Source organism: Patagioenas fasciata, chromosome 12 (genome assembly GCF_037038585.1).
Source record: "Patagioenas fasciata isolate bPatFas1 chromosome 12, bPatFas1.hap1, whole genome shotgun sequence".
In the NCBI taxonomy this organism is placed as follows: Eukaryota; Metazoa; Chordata; class Aves; order Columbiformes; family Columbidae; genus Patagioenas; species Patagioenas fasciata.
The window spans coordinates 13,410,885-13,435,707 of record NC_092531.1 but is presented as its reverse complement, the minus strand read 5'-3'; the positions used below and the strand labels follow the sequence as shown (position 1 = coordinate 13,435,707).

The following is a 24,823-nucleotide window of genomic DNA, read 5'->3' as shown; positions in this document are numbered from 1 at the left end:
TGCCTGTCCCCGATGGAGCTGTGGAGCAGGCTTAGGGATTATTGGCACTGAAGTAGCAGAGTTGCTAGAAATAGACATAATTCTATGTGTTTATAGCACAAAGGTCCAAATAAATGGTTTTTAAACTCATAAGTTTATTTAATTCAAGTTTTTGTACTTGACAAATGTACAAGTGCCAGAAGGTTTAGCAAAAGAAATTAAAAAAAATAAAATAAACAATTACATCTTCAGGGCTTGCTCTCTACAGTATTCACATGTTGCTAGTTACAGTATTGAATAGGAAGGCTGAAGGAACTGTCTGGCTTTGGGTTTTGGCGGTGCCAGGACTCCCAGCCTGCCCGCAGCCCCTGGTGTGGCCGCGACGCTGTGCGGTGCTGAGCCGGAGCCAGACCCGGCTGGAGCCTTGGAGCCTAACGGCCTCCTGGTCCTTCTGTACTTGCTGTAACCCCTGCAAAATTAAGAGAGAATGCACCTGGGTCAGGCATCGGCTTTACTGCCACATTCCCTACATCCGTGGTCTGCTTACATACACACCTCCGTTAGATTTCCTACAAGGCTATGCTTTAATTTTTAAAAAGTTGGGGTTTCTTAATGCACATGGCTGCAAAAATACCTTTGAAATGGAAATCGAGTGTAGCTGTTGCTCCAGCATTTGCCTAAAGGCAAGAAGCAGCTGAAACAGAGAATGCTGAACACACCCAAATCCTATTAATCCAATTAGAGAATCAACATTAAGTGACACTTCAGGGTCAACAGCATTTAATGACTAATATTTTAGTAGATGGGAAGGTGAAAAGTAAAACCTGCTGAGCTGGGAACTGCTATTCGCTACATAAACTGAGGAAAAACAGGGCAGAGAAGGACAGACAATGGCAGAACCAGTGAGTTTGAATAAGGCAGGCAATACTTTCTCTTTGCTGATTAATGCAGCATTACAGCAGTGAAATGGGAGTCGTTAATATACCGATAAAACCTAAGAGTCTTTAAAATTCAGGCCTGACTCTTCAGGCGGGGATTTCACAGCATGTTTTGGAGAGCACATTAGTGCTGATCAGAGCTACTCTTCCAAATGGCCTGAGCTCCTCCCAGCTGAAAGATAATGCAATTTCTGTGACACTTAAAGACTGAATAAAACCTTGTTCAAAGAATTATTTCAGAAATGCAACACGCAGGCTGCCTGCATAGCTGCCCTTTTGTACGTCCTGTTCTCCATCTCATATTCCAACGAGGTAAATCTCTACACTAAGGGGTTAAATAACCCAACCACACCATGGGGAACTTTAATTTACTTCTTTTTTGTGCAAGGCAAGCAATGAGCACAGCAAACCTTTAAAGGCACAACTATAAAACCCAAATCAGAACTTATTGCTCAAGTTTTCTAATGTCACCTCCCCTGTTTTTAAAGAGGGTTTGGGGAGGGCAGAATTTCTCCAGCCATTTATCTTTGTTTGTCCTCTCTCAGTGCTGATTAACCAACATGTTTTAAAGCATAAACCTTCAGCACAAACTGCTACTACTGGAGTTACCAGACTGATAACTACAGGAGCTGCTAAAATAAGGGCATCAACTTGAAGTTCGAGGCTATTTCATCCCTCTGTGATGGTTTGGTGGTCGATCTGCACTAGAAGCTCAAGACCAACCAGATTCCTGGATTCAAACATCATGGTCTTGGTGCAGACATTGCCTTGCATGGTACAACCAGAGGGAGAGCCTGAATTAACAAGGGGCTCGGAGCTGACGTACAAATATTCCAGAAAATCTTATAAAGATGGCTTGAAACTTCTGTTTCCAAGCACAGAACCCAGTCAGCCTGCTAATAACAGTTATGGCAGGACACCGAAATTCAGTGTCACTGCTCAGCTTGTGTCAGTCAAGTAGGAGAAACAAAGGACAAGTGTTAAATAACCTTCCTCACCAGGAGCATTTTAAATAGAAATTGCTAGAAAACCAAAGTTGTTAGCAGGTACTCGGATAATTTTAGTGCCATTCTTCAAGCACACACTCACTCAGGAAAACTCAGCAGGGCGACAGCGCAGTTCTGGGATCACCGCTGTGCTGCTCTGCGCTAAGAGGAATTACCGGTGACCACAACGTACCCTTTGTAGTGAAACTGCTGGCTGCCACCGTGACCTGTCTTCTTCCTCTTTGATTCTCTGAAGTTGGGTGGCCTTTTCCTTTTCCTTCTTTGGTTTGCATTATTGCAAAAATAGCTCGAGGTTGTACCTACATCTTCTGTGTCTTCATCGCTCTCAGGTGTGCCGGTGCTGCCCGTCGCTGTGTCCGCGCTTTGGCAGGCGGCATCTTCTGCAGAGAGACAGCAAGTTAAAACAATTACAGACACTGCCTGGACTGGTCAGAACTGTGGCCAGAACACACTGGCTGTCCCAGCACCGCCGTGTTTCATAGGCTGCTGTACAGCCAGGACCGCAGCCAGGTTTGGTTTGTCTCACAACATAAGAATACCAGCTCATCATATTTTCTCTAGCTTGGCTTCTTGTCTAAACTCTTTTGGTAACACTGAGCTTTCTGCCTTTACACTCTGTTCCCCACGTCAGCTGGCAAGAATTAGGGAATATAGCAGCAACACTCCAGACAAATATGGCACTTGTTCTTAAAACCAGCGTCAGGAGATGCTGAAGGGCTCAGGCAGCTGAGAGCTCCTTCTTCATCAGTTGTGATCAAGAGGGACGTGATTCTTTGCACAGGCAGGAGAATAAAATGCTTAAAAATCAGGTTTGTAGACATGTATTTATTCACATTGCAGCATATAAAAGCACAGCTTCCTTAAATGTAAACACGAATCACCTTAAAATCGCAGGCCCCAATGTCTAATTTGATAGCCAAGCTGTATCAAATAGTCCAGTTACAACACAGGCCACACGCTGCACTCAGGGGATGTTACCAGATTGACTGGTCCGAGGGCTCCATTCTCCACCCAGCTGAGCTCTGTATTTAAGGCTGGAGCTGCGCAAAGGCTCTGTGAAACACCGAGAGCTTGTACACTCAGCTTGGAAAGTTTTTCACATTCGAGCGAAGGCTCGTCAGCAAAGACCTGGCCTTGCTGACCTCAATTACCATAAAAAATAGCAGGTGGTAGTTATTGATCATCTGCCAGGCCACATTACCTCCTACACAGTTCATGCAGGTGTAAAAATATGCAGAGGTGCCACACCTTTAATCTTAAGGTCAGAATTCTAATTATAACTGAGCATATTACATAAATCCCAATAACTAACAGGTTTGGATAGAGCAGTCTGCTCAGTTCTCATTTTTCAGCCTTTCAGAGAGATGCTGAATTTAACTAATGGTAAGAGAGCAAAGACCTTTGTATGTTCTGAAAACATGCAATTGCTCCCTTTTGTAATTATTGAACTGCAAAAAATTAGTTATTTGTACTTAAAACAAGGTAACTTTTGAATGAAACTTCTGATAGAGGAGCAGAAAAGGGTATTAAAGAATATATTTAGGCACAAAGTATACTGAACCTGGGAGGGTCCATTCGGCGTACTTCTCCATCACTTTAATTATTTCTGCGCCGTATTTTTCCAGTTTGTCTTCTGTGACACCATCAATCTGCAGTAAAACCTCCGCATCAGATGACAAGGTTTCTGTAATGTAACAAAGTACCGATTAGACACCTCAAACAAATAAACTTTTTCTAAGAGAGATCAGGGCAGAGTCTTCTGGAGGAAGTTAATTCCTTTTAGTGCCACACTACACGTTTAAGCCCTTGAGGTAACAAAAACCTGACATTACCTGCTATTTTCTTCAGAGTTGAAGTACTGAAAATATTGAAATAATGCACATCGAAGACTTTTCCAAGCATTTTACACGTGTCTGTAAGTTCCCCGAGGCACTTTTTAACCATCTCTTCCCGCTGTGACATCTTTGCCACGGAAGCTCTTTGCTTTCTGATGGCACTGGCGCTTTCTGTTTCATGGAACTCCACCTGTTAAGATAAGCAATCAATAATTCCTGTCCGGGGAGTCACTGCAGAGCCAGCAGCAGAAGACTGATGGGTAACACAGGAAAACTGAAAGCATTCTTTGATGGACCAAAAAAGCTATTCGCCCAGTATACACCTTTTAAATGATTTTTTTCTTTTCCCCACAGGCTACTCAACTGCCCATAAGTTTCTTCTCTAAAGAACTAGAGGAGTATATGTAACACCGAAAAACCCCGAGAGCCCAGTTCACAGCTGGCTTTGGAGGGAGGTCAGTAGGTCTAATGCTGAGGGCTCTGCTCTTCTCCACACACAGCACTAACGCAGGAGACGTTGCTTCCAGCAGCTCTGTGACTGGTTCCATGACCTCCTCGAAGTTCATTTTCCACCAGAGCTCACTGATGACTGGAAAAAAACGAGTAGAAAATGCAGGAGAAGGCAGCGCTGGTCCTTCTGTTCTTAACCAGCTTCTCCTGTCTTGGTTATAATTTTCCCTTTTGTCAGGCTGGAATCAGATGGATGGGGGAAGAGAGAGATTTAATCCTCTCCAATCCTCTCAAACTCACCTTTTGCCTCACAGCATTATTATTCCAATACTGGACTAGAAATCCTGCTGCTTGGATCCTGCTCCCTGCACCTCCTAAAGATTAGTTCCTCTACTTCAGCTGGTAGGAAACCTACATTTAAAGTCTCCTAGGGGACATGCTACATAAAAGCTGTAACACATCCGTGAAAACAGTATGTTGAAGAAAAAAAATAAATAAATTGTGACACACCTGTAGTGAGCCATTGAGCACAGCCGGAGCTTTCTCTCCTAGAACCACATATGCCACGGCTTGGTCATTAGCTGTGATATACAAATCTTCATCCAGAATCTTGTCCAAGACCAGCTTTCTAAACAGCCTTTCAACGTTATGCCTTGAGTAGGCAGCTCCCTTCCCAAATATCCCAGACTGAATCTTCGCGCTCTTTGTACCTGTGCAACAGAAATCACAGAGTTAGCTGACGTAGGTATGTATTCACAGACTGGGGGGGATTCCTGAGGGTACTCCGTGGTCTATGCACATAAAAAACAATGCATTTTTAGCAGCAGAAACTCCAAACACCACCAGAAAACTAATATCATCACTAGAGCAACCTAAAGCGCATTAAAGCTTTAGTCTGATTTATTTTGGATCATTAACTACCCAGAGATTTTTGGGATTCACAAAATATATCTGCTTTTAAACCACCGCTGGTGTTGTGCAGACCTCCCGAAACTCAGTCAGGAGCTGGTGCACCAAGCCTGGTCTCCGAGGAACAGCACTTACCTAAGAAAATGTCCACCATCATATTCAATGTGTATCTCCCAGAACCCGGATTTCTCTTTGCGTTTATTCGTCCCATCTGTCCACAATGCTCTTGCACAAATCTTATAATGCTCTTCACTTCATCTGTTACATTTCTTGATTTGTAATCCTATTAAAATAGACTTGATTAGGAAACAACATGATGTGGTTCTGTGCTAATGCAAGTTGTTCCTGCATGAAAACCACCTTGGTTTTCATTGTTGAGTTTTTTCCAGTCATGAACGAATTTTGTTCCAAACACAGAAATGGTGATTTTCTAGTTCGTACACCTACAGTGCTACAATATAGTCACAGGAACTCAGGATTTCATAATACTCTGAAAAATGCAATAATGCACACCAGCTGATCACACACGATCTCTATTGTGTGAATTCCAGAGAGCGAGTGGCAAGATTGCTGTGCGAACACGGGCAACGAGGTCAGTCCTGGGGAAAGCGTTCCCCTCATTACTCTGCTGCCATGCACCAGAACTTACGCTTCCGTTTGCCTTCCTAAATGTCACGTAACCACCTTTTAATGCAACTAAAATCAGCTTAACAACACTGTAAATTAGGGGTGTGATTTTTACCTTCTTTCTACTGCAGTTATCACAAATTACTTCTGGGTGATCTTTACAGAAGTTGGGATTAAAGTTAGTTTCCCCAAAGTAGGCCAAAAGCTGAATTCTCCGGCAGTCGACTACATTCTCACAGTAATGAACCATACTGTACAGGTTGTTAAAGTGGGTCTGTCGCGTGTGACTGTTTCCATCTTTCTCCACTGAAATGCAAGAAATTCAATTGTATTTGTTAAATCTGCACTTCTGCATTTGTATATATGATCAGATAAGCAAAAAAGAATATTGTGTTTTGCCTAAAAAAGGATGAGCAGGTTAATACTGACCTAGCCTAGGATGGATTTTACCTCTAAAGTTTTAAAGACTGAAGAAGGAAAGAAGACTAGAGTGACATGAGTCAGGAGAGAGATACATATGAAGGAAAATGTTTTGACTAAAATCAATTCCAAGTGACAAAAATCTCTCACTACAACAGCTCCCCCAGGTAAAGATGCATCTTCCATTTGCACTCCCACACCACAGGGTGTTTCAAAAAGATGGACTTCGAAATTGGGTCCAACTTTTTGCAACACCCTGTACTGAATGAGAAAATAACAGAGCCCAGATGAAAAGGAGACCAAGTGACTCTGTCAATTCGTGTCTCCTGTAGCTTCCACATCAGACTTTATGGATTGAATACAATGAGTGCAAGCTCGTTCCTGGAAGCATCAAATCTGCATGGTTTAGATAAGAAAAACAGGGGAGCCTGAGTCAAGTTCCAAACACAGAATTATCAGGTTAGAGCAATACTTTGGCTTAACTGCCTGTGAAACAGTTTTGAAATCTTCAGTTATTACCATGAGGAAAAACAAAAAAAAGAGGGACAGGCACTCACTGAGGATGAGCCTCCTGAGCCGGGTGACGTCGCTGTAGCTGTAGAAGAGCAGGCAGTGGGACATCTCCCCATCCCGCCCGGCCCTGCCTGACTCCTGGTAGTAACCTTCCAGGGATTTGGGAAGAGACGCGTGAATCACGTAGCGGACGTCAGGTTTATCGATTCCCATTCCAAAGGCGATGGTTGCACATATAACCTAGGAAGGAAATAACAATTTGTTACACAGAGTTACAAAAATTATTCATGCAGCACCGTGCACTGACAACAGACAGGCAATCAGGATTACAAGACTGTGCAGAAACAAGAATTCTAATTTTAACTCCACAAGATGAGTACAAAACAGCAAAGCCACCTCTCCTTTCAGAAGAGCTACTCCAGACAAAGGGAAAACTCGAGTCTTAACACACAATTCAGCCACATGCCTAGAGCTGTGTCAGAGCCTGGTACTGCTCAGCTCTTTCCTCCTGGAGCATCGTCCCTCGGTGCAGCGCTGCCGAGGTGTAAAATTCCCAACATACAGACTGCTAATGTGTTTAGGCAGATCTGTTCAGATCAATTATTTAATACTGCATCCCATTTGGCAATAACATTACACAACTTTGCTTCCATTTATAAGGCCAAGAGGGATAAAAGTGCTTCAAGTCCAATTCACTTTTTCCCCCAGCTGCCTTCCTTCACCTGGCACCCTTCCTGATTAACCCACTTCTTCTGCACCAGGTCTCTGTTGGAGTCGGGCAGACCAGCGTGGTAGGCAAGAGCAGCCAGACCCTCCTTCTGCAGAATGGCCGCTGTTGTGTCACATTCATGGCGGGAAAGGCAATAAATTATTCCAGAGTCATCTGCAAATTTATAAAAGAAGATTTGTGTTACAATACAGCTTTATTCCCTTTCACTTGCTTAACAGTCACACATGTCAGGTTAATACATTTATTGCAACAGGGAGAGGCTGGTAAGTGTAAAGCAATAAATACTTCACGATAAAGTAATTTTATTACTATCAATGTTTTTGCTAGTTTCGCCTCACCCAATTTCCTGTTTTTTTTGGTGAGGTGGAGTTAAGAAAAGTTTTCCTGTTCAGTACTGTGCAATCTTAGGATTTAAAATACATGAGTCAAGTAGTACACAACACAAGAGCTGGATCAATAATATAATTTTGCCTCCAACTTGTTGTTCTTGCAAATATATTAGTTATTTACAGAAAGGCACAGGTCTGGATTTTTTTACAGCATTATAAGAGCTTTTCCTGCTTTAAAAAGTAGCTCACAAAAATGCCGGTACGCACACAGTGCTGCTCAGTACTCACGGGGATGGTATTTTTTAATCCATTCCAAGCAATCTGTTGCCACCTTCTTCGGCTTCTTGGGCAATACATCGTATTTCAAGTTCTGCCTGTTGAAGCTCATTGTAAACCTGAAACATGACAGTTCATGGGGCTCGTCAGCTTTGTGGTGCAGGAATCCTCAACTAACGCTGACTGGAAGAGCCCAGACTCGACTGACTCCTACTTGTTCTGCATCATCTGCAAAGGAATTATTGTCCCACTGTGCCCACATCACCTGTACTTTGGGTCTAAAATTCCTGCATTTTTCCTGTGGCTATGAAAAAAAATGATGCTCCATGCACTGTACAGAAGGAAGAAATGCCCATAACCCAAATGCACACACAGCCACTGCCTTGTCTTCATTTTCCTTTTGAATACCTGCAGCCACATTCGACTGATCACATTTGCAAAACACAGCGTCACCTCCCTCCTTCTACCCTAAAATACATCTCTAAAATAAGAAATTCAGCAAAACAGAATGCTTTGTTTCCTCATCACGTACAAAGAAAACACCCACATTAATGAGAACGTCTGTGTGGAATTTAATCAGATACAACTACATCAGTATTTCAGACAGACCTGCAATGCTCTGCTTACTTTACTAAGTTTTCCGCTCAAAATTTTTGTGGGACAAACCAATTGCTTCAGGGAACTGCTGGGCAACTTACACTTGTGGTTTCAGCATCTCGAGCTGATTCTGAATGTCCTTCTGCACTCGGGGGTTGGCGGTGGCGGTCAGAGCCATCATGGGAACAGAGCGGAACTTCTTGCGCAGCATATTCAGCCGTTTGTAGTCTTGCCGAAAATCATGACCCCACTAGTTCAGAAGCAAAATTCAGGGATAAGTGAGTAAGGTGCCCCGACAAAGCCCTTTGCCGCCCTGAACAAACGAAGGGAGGGTCTCACCTGGCTGACACAGTGGGCCTCGTCGATCACAAAGCGCGCCAGGAGCCGTCTGTCGTAGAGGTTTTCCAGGGCTGACATGAGCCGGCTGCTGGCGCAGACCTGGGCACACACACACACCAGTGGCATTAGAAACCAAACGCAGCAAAGGGTCACCCTGCCCGGCAGGAACACAAACAACGGCACTGTGCAGGAACGTTAACCTGGGCTGCACAGGCAGAGCTGGAAGGCTAAAGAAACGGCAATGAACTTGTTTTAATTGACAGCAAAGCAGCTGGTGTGGGGCTACTGCAGGGTTCGAGGATCTTCTCTCCATTGGTCCTACAGTCTGAGCAAATACAAATGATTTCTGTCACAAAGGACAGGGAGAGACGATGTTGGAGAAAGAAATGTAATCCCATGCTAAACCATCCCCTCGTACAAAGCTCTCATGGAATAACGATATCCTGCCTTTAACAAAGAGGTTAAGTACAGGAAAACCTTTGACACTGACGTATTACCTCAACGGTTATGTATTTTTTTCCCCGTATTATCCCATCCATAGTAGTCCGGATTCTAACAGCTACTTGTCAGCAATTAGTCACTAACATATACTAAGATATATTGAAATGAACAAGTATGGAGGTTTTGTTTTAAGAATTTAGATTGTATAGACACAATCAGTTCTCATTCTTGGTTAATTACTGACTGAAATCAGTTACATCTGTACAGAGTCTTACTGAGTTATCTATAAAATGCTGAACAGGTTTTTTCCCCAGAAGCCTACTCTACATTCAGTGGTTCATAGTCATCCTCCTCTTGTTGCCTCTATGATTTTACAATTCAAAATAAATACAAACCTTCTCAGGGGTAACATACAGAAGCTTTATTACAGGATCTTTTTTTGACAATTGCATATATATTTTTGAAGCATCAGCATCTGTTCTGTCACCAGTCAGATATGTTGCAGCAATCTATATTAAAAAAGATATTAAGTTTTAATACGTGCAAAACAGAAGAACCTCCGAATACAGACTTACATCTAGTTATAAACACAATTAAAAAGTTTGTGCATTTACCATCCTCAGCAAACAGAACATTTTCAGTGCTGCTCTGTGTAATTAGAGGCAGCATTCGAACGCACATCATACTGGAAACACCACAGAATTTTTCTAATGATAAAACCAAAAGACGATGAGCCAAATTCTATTCTTCTGCTCCCAGCTCTAGCAGCAGACCAAGAGCTGACTGCAGGGATTTATCTGCTTTCTCTGAACTCTTTCCCATGAAGACAATAGATGTGATGTTTGCTTATTGCTCAATGTGCTGTAAGTTTGAGACTGAATTCAGAAATCTTAGGAAACAAAGTTTATAGGAGTAGGTAACACAGAACAGCATCACATCAGAGAGACTGAACACAACTTGGAGCAGCAATTTATTATTAAATTTGAAAGTATAACTTACTATTTGTGCTGCACAGTAACAATGGAACTGGATCCTAAGGACTGCCAAGATGTTCTAGTTTATCTAATTCGGTTCTTTCCGGACAACTTTGGGTGCTTTTGACAGTTTCTGTCTCACCAGTTTTTCCAGTTTATATTTGAGAGACGTAAGACTTACTGTAAAATTTCAGATTTCTAATTCACTTCTCTGCAGTTAAACTAAATAAAGTGAGCTGTGTGAACTTACATCCAAAGTCTTCAGTTTCTGAACCTGATCTATGATCAGCGACCTCAGCGGAGAGATGACGATGGTGACTCCGGCAGAGACACACGCCGGTAACTGGTAGCACAAGCTCTTCCCCCCGCCTGCCAGAGGAAAGAGAACACAACAAATGTCAGAAATGGAGAGGAAACCGAGACCGTGCGGAGATGAAGCACAAGAGCGGAGACCTATTTCTTACTTCCCGTTTTACAGCACTTTCAGAAACACTGAACTGTTACCTGCCTTTCACCTGATACCTGTAGGATGAGTGAAATATTATGTGAAATACTATGAAAGGCAGAAATTCAGTGACTGCAGTCAAAATACCAGAGTGCACACAAAATTCCAGAAATCCTGCAGCCCTGGAACTCAAGCAGCACCAGTTATCGCCATCCCCGAAAGGCACAGAGCAAAGCTTGGCACGGGCCCTGCAAATGGAGCTTCAGGTCTGTGGAGCACGTGCCGGGCTCGGAGCGGCAGCTGCCACGGTTGGACACGTACCGGTGGGCATCAAGATGAAACAGTCCTCGCCCAGCAGCGCCGCGTTGATGGCCTCCAGCTGATTTGTCCGGAAACAGTGCAAACCAAACTTTTTGTGAAATGTATTCATCATTTCTTCAGAATGGGGAAACTTCGTTCCCCTGAACCGTTCCAGCGCAGGGTTGTTCACCGGCTGATCTGGCAGACAAAGCAAACGCACTGACGGTTACAGCGTCACGTTGCGCTGTCCCCTCTGGCCACACAGAACCGCTTCAGTACAACAGGTTGCTCAGCACCACCTCAACCCTTTCAGCTTTTTAAACTCAAATCATGACTTACTAAAAAAAAAAAATTGCATTCATCTAGAATTTAAGACTGGCTAAAGTGTGAATTCTGATTGTATGCAAATCTCTGGGAAGAAGATTCTTGTCTGTATAAAAAGCACAGGAAGACACCGACAGACTTCATCTCTGCCACAAACAGCTATTAACAGGCTCATTAATCAGCAAGAGACTAAATGAAATGGGTTGACATCTTCACCCTTTACCAGCCCTCCTATGGTAAACCACAGGTGACCCACCCCATGCCCCGGGGGATTCACTTTGCTTCACCAACTGCCCATTGTTCAACATTTTGCATAAACAGCTAAAACTGTTGCACAGCTTTGAAGCAACAACTGCAGAGTCATTATTTAATTAAAACACAGAAGCATTCTAGTTTCTAATTTCAGCAGCACCATCTCCTCAGCACCATCTCCTCAGCAGCCTGCATGGCAAATAAATATTCAAGAAGTTTGGCATCACTTGGAGGAAAGAAATGGAAGATGACTTGCAAAGAGAAACCAAAAGAAACTTCCACAGAAACAAAAGGTGTGGATGTAATCTACAGTCAGTTACTTGGCCTTAGGTTCAAAAGTAAATAAAAATTCTAAAAGGGGCAGACAGTAAACCTACTGAGTGTAATTTACCTGAACTGTTCTTTGTTGCCATCACAAAGCTGGACTTCGGGGCAGCAGCGCTGGATACAGCAGCAGCTCCTTTGACTCTGGACAAGATCTTTGATGACAGCGATTTGGTGGGTGGCCCTTCCCCAATGGGCTGGTACGATGGTGCTGACGGTGTTTGAGGTGCTGAAACATTCACAGAGTTCTCCCAGTCCTCATCAAAATCATCAATATCAAAGTAATCGAGGTCAAAGTCAGTGTCGTTTGCAGCCGAGATGCCGGCAGTGGGGGTGGCAGCGGCAGCTCTGCTCGCAGGACCAGCGGTTCCCACCCTGGGCTCCTCGCACCAGCCGCTGCCATCTGTGCCATTGGCCTTGGGAATGGGAATGGGCAGGGCTGTCGTGCTGAGGCAGCCAAGTTCCTCCACGCTCGGCTTTGAGGCACAAGATGTATCCAAGGTTTGATTTGTTTTGGTGGAAAAGTTGCTTGGATGAACCGTCCCGGGCCGCACGGGTGGGAGGTGTGTGGGTCTGGGTGAGTTTCTGTTGGACACGAAGCTCGAGCTGGTCCCAGCACATGGGGCAGCGCCAGGCTGGGTCAGGGGCTCCTGCTCAGCACACGCTCTCCTGCTCATAGGAAAAGTGTCACTTGTGCCACTTACGCTCCGAGTGACGGAACCGGCCAGCAATTTTCTCCTGGAATAAACGGCAAGGGAAGGAAGAACAAAAAAAGATATTTAGTCACAAGCAATGATTTATCAAGCTCTGCAACACACATGGAACAGTTTTGTCTCCCTCCTATTCTACGTATTAACATATGGTGGTTCCATTGTATTCTGTGTCACTACATTTTTAAAAACATTTCAAACAAATCTAGGGAAGAGAGATTAAAACCAAAATGCAGTTGAACAAAATAATTACAAAATGACCACATCTACACTGCAGACATAAAAATAAAATAATTCCTTATAGCAAAGAACTGAGCCTGAGAAGATAGAGCATTAAAAACAAAAACAAAACAAAACAAAACAACAACACCTTAGAGGCATAAACCTGAAGTTAAAAAAGTAAAAATATGCTCGGAACAAATCATGTTTTTATGTACTTTCTAAAGACTCTGTCTGACTACAGCAATAAGAGGAAATAGAATAAATTAGTTTTACCAAGAATGTTCAGAAAAAACACATAGTCACAGTCCATTAAAAATAAAACACAACAAAATCCCAAATCTCAACACTTTGTCCACACATTGTGTCATCGGGTGATGAGGAAATTGAAGCAGCAGCTGCAGCAGCGACAACCAGACTGACAGGTGACACGTTCCTGGGTATGATGAGGAGCCATAATCACCCGTGAGTGCTAATGAGTCTCCCAGAGGGAATATTAAATTAATGCCTGCAGTGACAAGAAGTCAGGATGACACCTGGCAGGTGGTGTTGTCACCCGGCTTCCCTGGCTGTGGCTGTGCCTGTTCCCAGGAGCACAGGACAGGCTGCGCCCAGGGCTGCTGCGAACCCCATCCCGAACCCCATCCCTTCTGCTGGCAGACTGGGATCCCCACACTGCCAGCAGGATGGGCTGTTTTTTACCTTCCTTCTGCCAGTTATTTGAAGCTTTTTTTGGTGGGATGGGGACACCTGCAGGCAGGAGCACAGGCAGAGAGCTGGGGCACAGAGTGGATGGGCGACCCACCTGAGGTCTCTGAGCCGCAGCAGGTCCCTGGCGCAGGACAGCGCCTGCAGCTCCCGCAGCGGGACGGTGTCCAGCAGCCGGCACATCTCCTCCATCACACTGCGCAGCCCCTTGCCTGACAGACACAGGGTGTTTTAGCACACAGCAATGTGGATTTTTATTAGAACATGCAACAAGATTATACCATTCTCCCAAAAGACAGTGAATTGCCATAAGAAGTCTGAATAATTTACTTTCAATGTATTTTTTAAAGTCCACTGGCATAAAGAAACTGTTTCTGTGTGCACAAACTCAGGTCATCTATATATTTTTGCCCTTGCCTGTTAATTATCCACCTATATATATTTTCCAAACTTTATCATGGTTCTTTCAAACTTATTTCCAAAAAAATTCAAGTTTGCATGTTCTGTTTATCTCAAATTGCCCCTCCCCAAACACACTAAAACACATTTTATCAAAAAATTACATTGCGATCCTAGTCTAGGAAATTCTGTAGAAAACCCCCCAGAGGTGAAAGTCAACATTTATCACCCCCCCTTCCAAATTCCATCCCACCACAAACCGCCACCGCCAGTTAACGCTCTCAGCTTACACAGGATATACAGGAGAACAAGAAGCTGCAAACTACCCCCAAAAATGTCAACTTTGAGCTGTTTCCTGTACCTGCATCCTCCACACCAGGATCACTGTCAGCAACAGGCTGCATTGTGACAACCTTCCCAGGCTGGGACTCAGTGCTGCTGGGTGTGGATCTTCCCCCAGGGGGAAACTCTTTGAAAATGTTACTAATATTAAAAGAAAAAGTCATTAAAATACAGACCTCTGTAAATCAATGCAATTCAATAAGTTGATTTTCTAAAATAACAGCATTTAAAATGAACGTAAAAGATAAATTTCTGAGAACACGATTAAAACACAAGTAGCTGAGCAGTTTGTCACTCATCCCATGTGCCAACATGTAGACACTCGCTTCAGTAATTCTTTTTTTCTCCCACTACAAAAGGAAAAATAACTCTGCTTTTTCTGAAGCAAAAGGCACCTTAAAGACTGGCCATAAACCAAAATGTATTTCATAAAACATTAACAATGGCTGCCAACTACTGACCTGCCAAGCAATACACACAAACACTCAATCTGTAACTTTTTAACACATTTCATGTCTTTTTTTGGTACTTTTAAAAGTCATCCTAAAGACAGACGTTTTTATCAATGACCTCTGCTCTACCTGACACTTTTCACAGAGGGTGAGCAAGAAGGCGGCTTCTCGGGGGAGGGTGGCACCACGTCCAGCTCATCGTCCTCATCCAGTTCCAGGTCAACACCATCATCGTCCCTCCCTGGAGGGCGGCTGCTCCCACCACTGCTGCTCCCACCACCACTCGGCTGCTGCCTCTGGCCACTCTGATCCTCAGCACCTGAAAGAGAAGTGTATTCATATTGTGGGGTAATGCCGTAAACCACTATAAACAAAAACACAACTGAAGAGAGGGAAGAATGACTGGCTAGATTGCAAAACACTTGTTCAATACAGTTTTTTACTTCTAAAGGACCAAAAAAAAAATACTGCTCCCTTTTCCACCTCTGTTAAAAACAAATGGACAAAACCCCCACAAACCCTCTTTAAAGTGGAAAAGTTAAATAGCCTGCCTATAGTTACCTTACCCTGTCAGAAGGGAAAAACTTAGAGGTACATTTTCCTACAAGGTATTTTATAGAAAACTGCTGCTGTATTAAATACTACCTTTGAAAGAGTGAAGACTCATCAACTAGCACAGCCTCTGTGCTAGAATTACAGGGTCAATTTACATGTATAGTGTATAGACTCCACCACTGCCCTGGGCAGTCTGTTCCAATGCCCAACAGCCCTTTAGGGAAGAAATTGTTTCCCAGACCCAAACTCAGCCTCCCCTGGCACAACTTGAGGCCGTTTCCTCTGCTCTTGGTGCTTGTTCCTGGGGAGCAGAGCCCAACCCCCCTGGCTCCAAGCTCCTTTCAGGCAGTTCAGAGATCAGAAGGTCTCCCCTCAGCTGAACCCCCCAGGTCCCCCAGCCACTCCCATCACACTTGTGCTCCAGCCCCTCACCAGCTCCATTCCCTTCTCTCAACTCACTCCAGCACCTCAAGGTGTGTCTTGGTGTGAAGGGCCCAAAACTGCTCCCTGGATTTGAGGTTTGGCCTCCCCAGTGCCCAGCACAGGGACGGTCACTGCCCTGTCCTGCTGCCCACACTGTTCCTGACACACACCAGTTGGCACCTGTGGTACCCGCTGCCTGTCAGACACGAGCATGCAGTTCCCTCTGATTTCTAAACAAATCAAAGCCCTTGTTGTGCAAACACAAACACGTTTTCTTGCAGCTCACCGGTGCTTTAAAAGAACAGTTACCTGGGTGCAGCTCTTCCCCATCATTGTCCAGAACCAGGCCAGCGGGTGAGTTCTCCCAGTCGCCCCCACCCGCAGCCGGGTCACCGCTGCAGGGAGCCAGGTCATCCAGGCAGATCAGGGACTGCTGGGACAAGGGCCGGGGCTCCCGCTCCGGAGAGGCCTCCCCATGCTCCGGGGGGCTGCGCGGCCCCGGGCCGGTGCCGGGAGAAGCGCCGGGCGGCTGGTCCGGGCGGGGGTTCGCCCCGCGGGGGGGCTGCCCGGTGGCGGACAGAGCCGGCACCCGCCCGAACCTCTGTGTTCCCGACAGGTCGAAGTCATCGATGTCGTCCCATTCGTCTCCCGCGGGGGCGGTGGGAGCAGCCGCAGGCCCGGGCCCGGCTCCCCGAGCGGGGGCCCCGCGCAGCCCCTCGCTCCCGCCGGGGCCTCCCGGGGGGTCTCGCAGCCCGCAACCCGGCCCGAGGCCCCGCTGGCCGCCCGCCGCCGGGAAGAAGTGCTGGATCTGCATCCTCCGGGCCGCGGCAGCGGGGGGGCCCGGGCCCAGGGCGGCGTTCACATCCTTGTCCCGCAGCGCCCCGGCGGCGGGACCGCGCCCGACCGGGGAGAGCTTCTTGAACGTGAAGCCCCTGTGGAGAGACGAGCCCCGTTAGCGCCGCGGCCGCGGCCGCCGCAGACTCCAGCCCTGCCGCCCCCGCTTCTCCCCAGTACTCACGTGGGCCGGGGCCGCGGCGGGGCCGCTTTCCCGAGGCCGCCGCGGGCCGAGTGGAGCCGCAGCTGCTCCCGCAGGTTGTTCTGCGGCACGGCCGCCATAGCGGAACCGGGCGGGACCGCCCCGCCGCCAGGGGGCGCCCTCCGTGCCGCGGAGCCGCTCTCACCGCCCGCTCACACACCGCCGCTGCCGCGCGCCCCGGCCCGCGCCCCCTTCGCATTCGGCGCCAAAACGTCGCGCGTGCTCCCCCATTGGGTGGACGCGTCCCCAGCGGAAGTGACGTATGTAGCGCTTCCGTTTTCACGGCAAAGCCGGGCTTCCGCCCCTCGCCACAGGATGGCGGCGCCGCCGGGAGCTGGGCAGCGACCGCGGGGCTTTAAAGCTGGTTCTAAACGCAAATAGCGAGATCCCCGGCAGGTTTAACGCTTTGCGCGGCCCAGCCGCTCGCAGGAGCTGCGTGAGGGGCCGGTGTCCCCATGTGACACCCCCCGGGCCGGGTCCTGCAGAGCACACGCCACACTGGGACCAGGCTTCTTTATTCAGTCAGCGGCAGATTTTAGCGTGAAATAACACAGGTACCCTGCCCGACACCCGGCCTTCTCCCACCAGTACGTGTTTATCGACTATTTGCAATACGCTCCTTGCTTTCTTCAGTAATTCATAAAATCATCCCTTCTCTTTGCGTTAAAATACCCTGATTTTTAATACAAAAATGTGCAAATCACAGCACTCTTCTTTCTCTAGAGAAAGAAAAACATCACCTTCAAAGAAAATTTTAAAAAATCACATTAAGTGACGTGTTGGTTGGGAAATGAGCACCTGAGGGCTGAGCTTTGTTGGGGCATCGTCTTAAACCAGGGTAACTGCAGCGTTTCCATCGGAGCAGCCCCTGCAGTGGCCACCCTGCAGAGTGGGGGACCAGGGGAAACAGAGGCCAGTGCTGTGTGGGGAGAGCAGACACGGGTGCTGAGCTGTGCAAGCCGAGGGATCTGCCTGTGGGTGCCGACATCCAGCACTGGTCAGAGTGGTGCTTCAGAGAATCACACGTTTGCGCTGTCTGGATTTTAGCATTCCGAAATCCATATGCCATCAGTCACTCCTTTTCCTACACCCACTTCCCCAGCCTGCGCCCTCCTCTCACACCTGAGGAACCGGGTAAGATGCACAAGCAGCAAGACCACACATATTTTTGCCGCGTTCAATGAGGAAGTACCTAAAAAGAGAAAGAAATGCGTATGAGCGAGGGATCCCTTCCCCGGCAGAGCCAGCAGGACGGGTACCTGCTATACCTGCTCTCCCAGAAATCACTGAACCGTTTTGGTTGCAAAAGACCTCATTGATCACTGATCCAACTGTTAACCCAGTGCTGCCAAGCCTACCTCTAAACCACGTCTGTGAGAACCTCATCTGTGTGTCTGCTGAACCCCTGCAGGGACAGTGACTGCTGTCCCTCTGTACAAGCTCCTTTCTCATGCCAGCATGAGGATAACATCCCCGTGACAGAGCTGTCACCAGCAGCCAGCCCAGCAACACTCTTCCCTGTCCCCCTACTGCACAAACTGGCAGAGGGAACACCTGACTCTCTCAACAATTTTACTTGCAGCTGGAAATAGTTGCAGAGCCAGAAAAGTGGCTCCTGGCACAGCCCGTTCTCTGGATGTGTGACCACGGAAGGGACATGGGGCTTGCCCAGCACCAGAACCAGCGGAACGGGGGCTCCGTGCACTAAGGGAGAAAATGACAGGTCTCTGGTGCCAAAGGTCGGCTCTAACCAGGCACTCCAGCACTGGTGTGTAAAGCCCAGTCTCCTTCCTTGCTGAGATGGGACCATTTCCCCTCCTCAGAGTACGAAACGGCTGCCAAATTACAGCATGAGAGCATGAGGGAGAGCTGGAGGCCGAGGAAGAGAGTGGAACCACAGGTACAGGGAGCCTGGGGTGGGTGCGGTGGCACCGGGACCTCCTTACCCATCCATGCCCCACAGCGGGCCCCAGGAGTTCTTCACGATCCAGAATGGTGTCCCATCCTCCTCACCGTACCCCACAGCCAGGACAGCGTGGTTCACCTTGTCCGGGGTGTGCTCGCACCGCGGGCTGCACGGAAAAGGGAAAAATAACACAGATTTGTTATGTGAAAAAGCAGCCTGTAATTAATCGTGAATTAGCCGGCATTCCTGATTGCGCTGCAGCTGCAAAAAGAACCATGGGATGCTCTGAACTTCAGCTGTAGAGAGCAGGGAGGGAGCCAAGACAAGGAGATGCTGCTCAGTGCTCTCACTCAGGAATCACAGGGAACACAGGCCATTGATCTGAGCACCTGCTCCAGCTTTTTGTTCAGAACTAATGTCAACACTGTCACACAAGAACGAGCTACAGGGAAAAAAATGAGCAAAGGATTTTTTCCAATGAAAACCAGAAGCTCTTGGTGCATCCCAGTAATGGCTGGTTCTGCCCCAAAGCTCAGGGTACTGTTCTGCATTGAGCACAGGGAACAGTGAGTTCCTCAGTTAAATACACATTTCCCTGTATTGCCTCTGAATTTCCAGCTTTTAAATTGCACTTGATGAAAGTTGCTGCCTGTGATATAAAACAACACATGGTACAAGCACCTGGTTTTAAACATTTTCAAACTGCAGACAAGTAAAAGATCAGTAATCTCCACAACAGGTTTACTTTTCTGTTACCAGTTGCTCTAGTGAGCACAGGCTGATACCACCAGAGCAGCAATTATTCCATTCACTCCAGTTTTACATCTGCCTTAGACTGTAAATGAACAGAACCTCCCTTGGCATGTTCCTCCAGCTGGGATCCTGTCACAGCGCCTGTCCCTGCTGTCACACCCGGCACTGCCTGGGGCAGCCAGACACTGTGGGATATCTGTTTGAATGGCAAAGCCACCAGCACTCGCGATGCTGCCTGCACTTCCCCTGGCCGTTCCCTGGGGCAGATCACTCCTGCTGAGACTCTGAGCTTACTTTTCCCTGCAGTTCTACGTGACTGAGGATTCATTACTCAAGTATGTTTCTAGTTCTCTCTAGGCAGGCACCGTCCCCTTTCTTACCCAACAGAAATCTGTCCTGCTGCACTTAGCTTCCACACTCTTTCCAAAATATAATCATCATCCTTTTAAGTAGCTTTTTGCCTTGGCTGTAGAGCTGACACAACACTTGAGACCTTCTCCTGCTAGGTCACTTATGTCTCAAACTCATTTTTCGTCTCTGCTACTTTTCTTGCACATGCAGCTGCAGGGAGGGATTGGCAGGAGGCGCTGGGGACCTGCCCGCGCTGCAGAGCAGCGATGGCTGAATAACCCACCTGCAACCGTACCAGCACGGGTGCAGCTGCACCGCTCACCTCCTTCCTGAGCTCCAGCCGCCCGAGTCCCACGGAAAACTTACTGTGGTTTGGGCTTAGCCTAAGCAAACCAGACACGTTCCGCTGCAAGACCTGGGCTGGCCCTGCCATCACCCCCAGTGCAGACAGACACCAGCCCCAGGCCAGCTCTCCCCAGTGCACAGACTGGCTGAGCTGCTTCCCCACACAGCCTGGGCTGCAGGTCAGGTTGGTCCCTGTTTGCAGGTACCCTGCTTCCTGTGCCACGCTCCCAACCCTGGGAAATTGCTGTACCAAGGCTCAGGTGACTTGTATTTGCTGTTTTCTGTTTAAAAGCAAATGCAAGAATGCAGCCTAGTGTCCCAGTGCTGCCAAGGAGGAGAGACAGTTCCAGCCCTCGCCTTCCCCTCACCTCTCAGCTGCACAAATACTCACTTGGAGTAGACACCTTTTCTGTAGTGCATGAAGTTACTTGTCACCTCAAAGGCAAAGCTCACCGGATTGTGCTTCCCCACAGCTTCCACCATCCCGTCCTCGTCATACTGCAGGAAAAGGATCCTGGGGTCAGTTATGTCCCGGTTATGCTGGGACCAGTCAGGATCCCCCCCAGCAGTCAGAGCACACTGGGGACAGCTGACCCAGCTTTCTGCTCACAGACAAGGAGCCAAGTGCTGCTTGCATTGAAGGACAGGAGCCAAGAGCTCCTCACAGTGTGGAGCTGCGCCCGCTGTGGAAAGCTGAGCCCCAGTGCCTGGATTCTAGCTGCAGCACTTCATTGGTGCCGCCTCCAGAAAAGGGAGTAGGGCACAGGAGAGTGTGCATGCCAGCAAAGAGCGAGCAAGCTGAAGCCCTGGACGTTGGGAAACATGAACCTCAGGGCCATACCTGTGTGATGTTGATAACGTCCCTGACAAACGCAATTGCCTTCTCTGGCTGGAACTTGCAGGTGCCATTCTGTGGGGACAGAAAGGAACCGGTGTTGGCGCCTGCGCTTGACCCCACTCTGCTGCTGCAGCAATGCGCTGAAGCCACGCTGGAAATGTGGAAATACCTCAGCCCGGTACGGGTACGTGTCCTCCCCCATGAGCCCTCTGTTATACAGTATGTACTCGAAGGCTTGGCTGGGCAGGCCCCTGCAAGACAACATGGCCAGAATGCAGACTAAATAGCATGGTAATGCTCCAGCAGAGCCATCAACCTCCCCCCACAGTCCTTCAGACCGTTCCTGCAAACTGGGGGGGAAAGAGGAGGACAGTGTGTGCCCCAGACCCTCTAACGGCAGAAACTCTAGCCTGTTCCCACAGTACCTCCCCGCCTGGCACTCCTGGTCATGCCGTTGCTGTTTGGCACAGTCAAATGTTCTCAGGGGTGCCTGGTCTCCAGGAGACACCAGCACAAGACCCCAAAGGCTCGAGGCCGCTGAGCCCGCCCAGCATTGGCTGTGCCGGTGCAGCCCCACAGCCTCCCACATGGAAAGGTGGTTTTCTGTGGCCTCTGCCCAGACAGCACTCCCTGCTACACAGCACGGGGAGGACAAGGGACCCACATCTCCAGCAAGGAGCTGCTTCCTTCCCTGGCCACCCTCGGGGAGCACAGCTCAGGAAGGGAAGGGGAGTGTGATTAGGGTGTGCTCACAAAGAAAGGACTAAGGAGGAGTCATGAGAAAAATAAAACGCACCAAGAGTGGTTTTGCTGAGCTCTCTGAGCATTCCTCGGGGACTGCTGCTCTTACAGAAAGCAGAAGATTGCAGAAAGCTTTCCTTTCAGCCTCTCTAGCAATGCTGCTAGGAATTTACCAAAGGAGAAGTAGAAGTTTCTGTGGGCTCCTTCAGGCACCATGAGATGAGCATGACCCACGAGCAGAGCAACAGACACAACCCCCTGTGCCTTCCCTGAGCATGTTAAAACTGGACTACACTGCACCCATGACTATGATGTCAGAAGATATTTTAACAAAACAGATATCAGACGAAAAACTAACAAGAGGAACAACAGAGGTTCAGAAATTCTGGAGATTTAGTAAAACATTCTAACTGCTAGGGAGGGTAACATTAAAATAAGCAAACCAAACCCAACCCAAAACTGGTTTCCCTGACACGTCTCAGCCAAGGAAAGACCAAAAACCATTCCAAGATCTGGAAGGACCCTGGCAGCAGATCTTGAGGAAGGCTGTCAGTCATGGAACATAACATGCACTTACTTTTATTCTTTATTACTTTGTATTACTTACCCGCTGCAGCCATGGTTGTTAAAAGCCTGGGCGCAATCAACTAACTGTTGTTCTGCCTACAGAAAAGATTTTTGAGCCGGTATATATTGAACAGCAGAACAAGTGAGACAAACGCGGCATGCCCAGCAGGCAGCATAGGAGCGCTGGTCTCCCCCAGCAGCCGCTGTTCACCCGCTGCAAACAGGAACCACCCGGCTGAGCGGCCCCATGTCCCCAGAGGGGACAGGAAATGTGGATCCAGCAGCCAGGGCGCTCAGGCTGCCAGACCCATCCCTCCTCACAACAGCCGAGACACCATCCCACCCACAAGAGCGCTGGCTGACATCTCTGCCAAAGGTCAGGTTTGTTTTTAACACTCAGCTATTCTCAGTCAGGGAAGTGGCTACTGTCTTTCTGGTTCTCTGAGATTCTAAATCCTCGGGGAGTTTAAAAATAAACAGGCTCACAATGTGCTGCTTGCAGCAAGCTGTTCTGCAGCGAGGATCTGCTGCCAGCTGGCAGCACCAGAGGCGGCTCTACAAACCATGGCAGTGCCCAGCAGTGGGGACCCACCAGCCTGCGGCCCCTGCACCCCATCCTGCTTGAGGAGGGCACTCAGACCCCAAGAGGCGACGGTGACAGGCACATCCTCGGGCACACTGAGCTCCCAGCCATGCCAGGAGACAAGATCTGCCATCAGTGCACAGGAAAGTAAAATCTTACCAGAGAGAGGAGCTTTCCTGTTGCAATAGCAATAGCAGACTCCAAACACCCCGTGGTAGAAAAGGTCCAGCAGCTCCCACAAGGGCCCTGCATCAGGAACCAGACAGGATCTGCTCCATAATGTGCCGTGGTATCACCGGCCTCCCCAAAACACCAGGGCCAGGGCAGAAGGACAAGCCAGGAGCACAGTGCTGTGACTCCCCCTAGCAGCCGGGCTCTGCCTTCTGCTTGTTCCTGCCCCCCCGCTACCCTTTCCCCAGCCATGGGGGGTCCTGGGGAAACCCACTCCCTGCAGACCCCCAGCACTGCCCCTCCAGGCCCACTGCCCTGCCCACAGTGGTCAGCCCCCCGCCTGGCCCGCTCGTGCTGTGTCATCAATTACACACACTCCTCACTTGGTTTTTCACAGGCGTCACGTAATTTCCCTTCTTCCTCCAGTCAATGGAGTCGGGATACGGCCCAGAGCTGCGCAAGAAGTTCCCTTTGGTGGCCGAGCAGTTCTGCAGGCGAGGCGGGACAGCAGTGGCAGGTCACCGTGCTGGAGGACAGTGCCCCTGGCCGGCTGCCCTCCTTGGGTTGGAGGGAGCGGTGACAGTCAAGCTGCCTGGGCAGCCCTGGCCCGGCAGCCCCTGCAGCCAGGGAGAGCTGGGCCAGCCCAGACAGCGCCCGGCCAGCCCGCACCACGAGCTGCGCAGGGAGCTCCTGACTCCCCAGAGAGCCAGGGCCAGGCCTGCGGTCTACCCGTAAAAACACAGATCAACCCGGAAAGCTGAAAGCAGAAGTGACAATCCGGCTAGAACCAGAGTAAAGATGGAGGTGGCTGGAAGCTGCAGAGTAGGTGGTTCACTCACACTTACCCGGGCTCTGGCAGGACAGGACACTGCACTGTCAGAGAGGATTTCAGGTGGCACAGCCATGGGGTGCAGCACAGAGATGGGTTGTCCCCACGCATGGGCACAGAGTCCCCCAGGACTCAGGTGCCCCATCCTGCCAGGTCCTCTCCCACCACCACACGCTCCTGTGCCTTACCTGGGGCTCTCTCCATAGATACAGTTTTTTAAATTCTGCGAAGGTCAGATCTGAGAACTGGTTCAGACCCACTAGAAGGAGGCAATAGGCACGTGTCGCTCATCGCGGCCCGGAACTCGGAGCTGCCGGGGCCGGGGAAGCGGCTCGTACTCTGGAAGCTGTGGTTGCCCGCGTTGTGCTCCTCGATCTGCCTCTTGTTGCCGAGGAAGATGCGCAGCCGGCGGGGGTACTCGTCCGGGCCGTACCGCCGGTTGTTCTGCGGGGCACAGCGCGTCAGCCGCGCCCCGAGGGCTCCGAGCCCCGGCCCGGCCCTGCCCAGCGCGGCCCCGCCGCGGGCGCCCGCGGCACTTTACCTGCAGCATCCAGGCCTTGAACTGCAGCTCCTCTGCAGGAGAGAGCGGGAGGCGTCAGCGGCTCCCCCGGCCCTGCTCGGCCCAGCCGCGGGCCGCAGCCCGAAGAGCGCCCGGGGCGCCGAGCCGAGCCGCCCCCGCCCATCCCGCCGCCCCGTTACCTTCGGCCGAGGGCGCCCAGGGGGCGGCGGGCGCCAGGAGCGCGGACACCGCCAGCAGCAGCGACCAGGCCATGGCCGAACCGAACCGAACGCAGCCGAACTAAACCGAATCCGCCCAGCCGAGCGCAGCCGAGCTGCCCCGAGCGCCGCCGGCGGGGCGGGGCAGGGGGCGGGGCCTCCCCTCCCC

The 24,823-nt window shown here is 49.1% G+C and overlaps 2 protein-coding genes across 2 annotated transcripts; both read right to left on the bottom strand.

The window, feature by feature from the left end:
• Nucleotides 1-114: 114 nt before the first annotated feature.
• Nucleotides 115-17,221, bottom strand: BLM (BLM RecQ like helicase). Its single transcript, XM_065847794.2, has 21 exons — nt 16,836-17,221; nt 16,127-16,749; nt 14,969-15,158; nt 14,407-14,528; nt 13,744-13,858; nt 12,077-12,747; nt 11,131-11,307; nt 10,615-10,733; nt 9,786-9,899; nt 8,950-9,048; nt 8,712-8,860; nt 8,026-8,132; nt 7,401-7,561; nt 6,723-6,918; nt 5,861-6,051; nt 5,254-5,401; nt 4,720-4,919; nt 3,757-3,949; nt 3,486-3,608; nt 2,097-2,304; nt 115-448 (listed from the first exon to the last, which is right to left on the bottom strand). Exons 1-21 carry the CDS (start codon nt 16,931-16,933, stop codon nt 265-267), a joined length of 4,188 nt encoding a protein of 1,395 aa, XP_065703866.1. The 5' UTR covers nt 16,934-17,221; the 3' UTR covers nt 115-264.
• Nucleotides 17,222-17,351: 130 nt separating this feature from the next.
• On the bottom strand, nt 17,352-24,805 carry CTSH (cathepsin H). The gene is made up of 12 exons (XM_065847689.2): nt 24,637-24,805; nt 24,479-24,510; nt 24,276-24,381; nt 24,126-24,196; nt 23,492-23,596; nt 23,097-23,183; nt 22,395-22,450; nt 21,216-21,297; nt 21,050-21,118; nt 20,600-20,706; nt 18,800-18,925; nt 17,352-18,045 (listed from the first exon to the last, which is right to left on the bottom strand). Exons 1-12 carry the CDS (start codon nt 24,707-24,709, stop codon nt 17,970-17,972), a joined length of 990 nt encoding a protein of 329 aa, XP_065703761.1. The 5' UTR covers nt 24,710-24,805; the 3' UTR covers nt 17,352-17,969.
• Between the last annotated feature and the right edge of the window lie 18 nt (nt 24,806-24,823).

What these genes read in the sequence shown, in the direction of transcription:
- BLM (XM_065847794.2), bottom strand. Translation starts at nt 16,933, where the DNA reads ATGGCGGCCGTGCCGCAGAACAACCTGCGGGAGCAGCTGCGGCTCCAC. An exon ending in TGGGGAAGAGCTGCACCCAG is followed by an intron (nt 15,159 to 16,126) that starts GTAACTGTTCTT and finishes CTTCTCTTTCAG; the next exon opens with GTGCTGAGGATCAGAGTGGC. An exon ending in TGCTCAATGGCTCACTACAG is followed by an intron (nt 3,950 to 4,719) that starts GTGTGTCACAAT and finishes TTATCTTAACAG; the next exon opens with GTGGAGTTCCATGAAACAGA.
- CTSH (XM_065847689.2), bottom strand. Translation starts at nt 24,709, where the DNA reads ATGGCCTGGTCGCTGCTGCTGGCGGTGTCCGCGCTCCTGGCGCCCGCC. An exon ending in CTGGGCGCCCTCGGCCGAAG is followed by an intron (nt 24,511 to 24,636) that starts GTAACGGGGCGG and finishes TCTCTCCTGCAG; the next exon opens with AGGAGCTGCAGTTCAAGGCC. An exon ending in AACAACCATGGCTGCAGCGG is followed by an intron (nt 21,298 to 22,394) that starts GTAAGTAATACA and finishes GTTGTCTTGCAG; the next exon opens with GGGCCTGCCCAGCCAAGCCT.